This window comes from Lagenorhynchus albirostris, chromosome 1 (assembly GCF_949774975.1).
Source record: "Lagenorhynchus albirostris chromosome 1, mLagAlb1.1, whole genome shotgun sequence".
Taxonomy (NCBI): domain Eukaryota; kingdom Metazoa; phylum Chordata; class Mammalia; order Artiodactyla; family Delphinidae; genus Lagenorhynchus; species Lagenorhynchus albirostris.
Window position 1 is genome coordinate 54,789,154 of NC_083095.1, and position 4,365 is coordinate 54,793,518.

General features: G+C 46.1%; 1 protein-coding gene across 1 annotated transcript in view; it reads right to left on the minus strand.

The window, feature by feature from the left end:
• TOGARAM1 (TOG array regulator of axonemal microtubules 1) overlaps nt 1-3,975 on the minus strand; it is a 79,995-nt gene extending 76,020 nt beyond the window's left edge. The window contains exon 1 of the mRNA XM_060142955.1: nt 1,844-3,975. Coding sequence (XP_059998938.1) covers nt 1,844-3,889 — 2,046 coding nt within the window. The 5' untranslated portion in view covers nt 3,890-3,975. The remainder of the gene's footprint in view (nt 1-1,843) is intronic.
• Between the last annotated feature and the right edge of the window lie 390 nt (nt 3,976-4,365).

The following is a 4,365-nucleotide window of genomic DNA, read 5'->3' on the forward strand; positions in this document are numbered from 1 at the left end:
AATAGGTAGTTAGTTGTATTACTGGTGTAATAATTATATTTTGTGTACTGTAGGATACAGCATATGAATAAATATAACTGATATTGGGGACCAGGGTTATACTGTGGGAGAAGGGAGATACAAATATGGACTAAAGGAAGATGAGTAAGAACCTTGTAGTGCTGGATTTGAATTGGAGGTATCAGTATGAATTTGTTTTAAAAAAATTAAAAAGGTATTGGGACCTCCCTGGTGGTACAGTGGTTAAGAATCCGCCTGCCAATGCAGGGCAGACAGTTTTGATCCCTGGTCCGGAGAGACCCCACATGCCTTGGAACAACTAAGCCCGTGTGCCACAAATACCGGGCCTGCGCTCTAGAGCCCATGAGCCACAACTACTGAGCCCATGCGCCACAACTACTGAAGCCCGCACACCCTAGAGCCCATGCTCCACAACAAGAGAAGCCACCACAATGAGAAGCCTGTGCACCGCAATGAAGAGTAGCCCCGTCTCGTCGCAACTAGAGAAAGCCCACGCGCAGCAACGAAGACCCAATGCAGCCAAAAAGTAAATAAAATTAAAATAAATAAATAAAGGTATTCCCTGGTTCTATCCACTGAAAGGACCAATGCATAATGATAAGCAATAGCAGTGAGCACATCTATACCCAGATTTTGGTTTTAAAATTCCACTCTCCACGAAAAAAAGCAGTTCTTGGGCTCTTGGAAAAAAGGTTGATTCCAGGTCTGGAGCAAGAAAAATACAAGGTAAGGCTGGGCATCATATTATGTTTAAGTTAAGGAAGTGTTCAAAGACTAAAGAGTCATGAGAAAGGACACAGGAGCCAGCCACTGGTCAAATCAATTTTAGCCTCAAAAGGAATACTAATGTATTTAATTATTACACATAAAATAAAAAAGAATGCCAGGTAACAAATACAGAAGGACCATTAGAATTTTCAGAAGTGTCACCCTTTTTTGTAGTTCCCAATGTAATAAATATACAGGTAAGGATCATTAGTGGATGCTAACAACAGGGGTGGAAGGTCGTTGACATATCCATAATGTCTCAAAGTATCATCCTGCAGATCATGTGCTAATTATAAAGAGGAAAGTAAACCTTTGCAATGGAGTGATATGGTTATCACCACCTTAACCAAGTGATAAAACTTAGCATCACCAATAGTGGGACACCTGATATTACATGCCTCATGAGGTGATGTCATGTAAAGTTCATCTCATTATAGATGGTAATGTGGTAAATACAGATGAAGCATATGAATATTCGCTGTACTATTCTTTTAAACTACAGATTTGAAATTTTCAAAATAAAAACTTGAGGAAAAAAATCTCAGTTCAGATGTCATATCTTATTGGAAGGTTTTTTTTTTTACTTTTCCAGTGGAATTATTTTTTCTATTTTCAGTATTCCCACAGGACCCTTTATATTTCTATTTTAGCACTTAACAAATTTGTAACTGCCTGTTTATAGGTCTGACCTTTTCCCTAAACTCTGCATAACTGGTCTCATCTTCCTTCCCAGAACTTGGCTCTTTATCTGGCACCTACCAGGTATTCAGTGTTTGTTGTATGAATGAGATAACTGATATGCCAAAGTGACAGGCCAAAACTGAAATCCAAGCATTGTCTATATCAAATTGTGCCTCAAATTTAATCCAATCAATCAAGCAGGAAATCTACCTAACCTACCAAACCTCTCTCATTATAATAGATACATCAGCAAATTGACTTAAAAACAAAGCATACAGCCCTCAAGGAGCCTCACCTTTAAGTCATTACAAGCATACTTTCATTTTAAATTTTTTCATTGCTTCAACTCAAGGAAATTAGGGAAGATGCATACCTGTTCTATATCCTTTGAATTGGAGGTCTGGTTTTCTCCCGTGACTCCAGGCTGCTCATTTTCCCATGGTAATTTATTTTTTCCTTTTCCTGCACTTAGTACCCTTCGAGTACAGATAGTTGGACTATAAGATCCATAAATTTGCACGCTATCACTTGTGTGGTCACCACAGTGACAGTGTGCACTCTGAGTTCTGTTACCCGCCAAAAGCCAGTCTGTATCTGCTCCATGTGCCAAATGGCTTGATCTACCCTGGGCAGATGATGGCATGAGTACTGCATACTCCACAAATCCCTGTTCTGTTAACTTTGGGAGGGTTTTCCTAGCCAATCTGGCCTGCACAGCATTCATCACTCCATCTCCGTTATCTTGCAGCTCAACAGTATCCACAGCTTTGAAAAGGATGCTGGTTTTACCTGAGCCCATTGATGATGCCAACACAGCAAAAGCTTCAAGAGCTGCTTGGCGTACCCTGCGTTTGCTATCTACAAGAGCTGGAGCAAGATCAAAAGACAGTTTGGATAAGTCAAAATTCTCACTGGGATAGGTCAGGAGGGAGGAGATGCAAATGTTCACCACTTCCTCTCTCACTCTGGAATGCTTATGTTTGAGATGTTCCAGGAGTAAGCAAAGCACCTGTTGAGGACCTACTTCCTTCATTAGCTTGAGGAAGATTTTCATGTATTCTTGTTTGATCACCAACTTGTTGTCTGTCAGCACTTTGACAGAAGCTGCTATAACTGGTCCCAAGAACTGTTGTACCTGCTCTCCAAGACGAACAACCAGTAAATGCAGGACTTGAAGTGTGCCATAGACCACTTTGAAGTTAGAATCGTCTAACAAATTATACATCAAACTAATGAAACCGACTAGGCTAGAATGAGAGGTGGAACTAGGGTTAAAGCGTCCCATCACCTGTTTTAGCTCCTCAATAGCCTGAGTCCGGTTCTTATAGTCTTCCTGATCTAACAACCTTGAATGCAGCTCCTGAGGAATAATCCCAAATTTAAGATTGCTGTTGGAAAGAGGCACTGCACTGGGAAGGGGATCTTCAGGAAATCCAGAGGCTTCAAGTTCCAAATAATAAGGAACCTGACTTCCAAACTGGGACTCCAGGCGGCGATTGTAGTGTCTCCTCAGGGCAGAAGGCAGGCGAGAGATATATGACTGAAACCTCTCTTGGCCAAGACGCTCCCCAATTTGTTGAAGTGCAGAGAAGGCTGTCTCAGATTCTTCTTCTATCTCCTGACCGCCAAGCTTTCGGGCTAAGGATATTATCACCTCGGTAAGATCTAGGCGGAGCAACAAATCCTCAGGAGTAAGCAAAATAGGGAACAGTAGTGCCGTGGAAGCTCTAAGCCGGGCATCGGTACTTTCCAGTCCTTGTTGTATAAGCATTCTCAGCACCTGTCCAGAACTACGTTTCAAACACACGTGTAAGATCTGCAGCGCATCTTTCCGCAGAGCTGGATTCTCTTCTCGTAAGGAGACAACTAGCTGAGGCAGAAGTGCTAGGCTAAAGGCCTCTTCCAACTGGTCTGCCTCCCCCTGACCCCGGAGAACGTCCGAGAGGAGTTGCAAGCAGAGTCGCTTCTCACCACTACCTCCTTCCACAAGCACTCGGCCCACGGCCCGATACAATGCTTCCTTTCGTCGGGGGAAGCCAAGTCTACCGCCCCGGCGCGGCAAAGCAGCCTGTAAAGCCTGAAAGGCCTCGGAAGGATCCGGCGCGGTCCGGAGTTGTTGAAGGAGCCGAGTCTCCTCTTCATCTCCCCCTGACAAACCACCTCCAGACCCAGACCAATTACTTGAGATTGCCTCCGCGGGCATCAAGAGGGTCGAGGCCAGAGGCGAAGGCGTCGGGGGGCAGGAACCGTGGTCTCCGGCAGCTCCACGGCAGCAGTAGTTTTTCTCGCCTCTCATGGCGCCCCCACCTCGTCTATCATCAGTCTCTGGGGCGGGAGGACGACTGCGGCTCTGGAGGCGATAGGCACAGAGGGCTGGAAGGGGCGGCAGCGGGAGCAGCGCGAAGGGCGCAGCCGCCATGAAGGGTCATCAAGTGGTGGAGCCTGTAGGAAACCATCATCTCCGAAGGGCTCGATGGAGCCCAGCGTTCCTGTTCTTCTCCAAGCCTCAAGCTGCAGAGGAGGAAAAAGAACAGCTTAAGCCCCCAACTCCAGGAGACTGCCTTCGGCAAAATGGCCCCCGTCTGAGCCCCAGACCCCACAGCTGCCTCCGGGCGTAACCAGGGGCACCACGTGACCAAACCGATCGCTTCCATGGTGATGTACCCAGAGCGGGCCTCTTGACCCGGAAATCAATCTGCCGTGATGAATGCTGGGTCATGTAGTCCACATCGGAAGATCGGACTAGGCAGAAGGCCCCTGGAAAAGGAAGTGAAAACGTTGCGAACGTAATGAGCGAATCTGGAGCGGAGAAGGGCGAGGAAGAGAGAAGGCATTAAGGGGAAGTGACGCTCTCCTCGCTCAGGGCGGAAGTTCCCCGCCCCACCCGTAAGAACT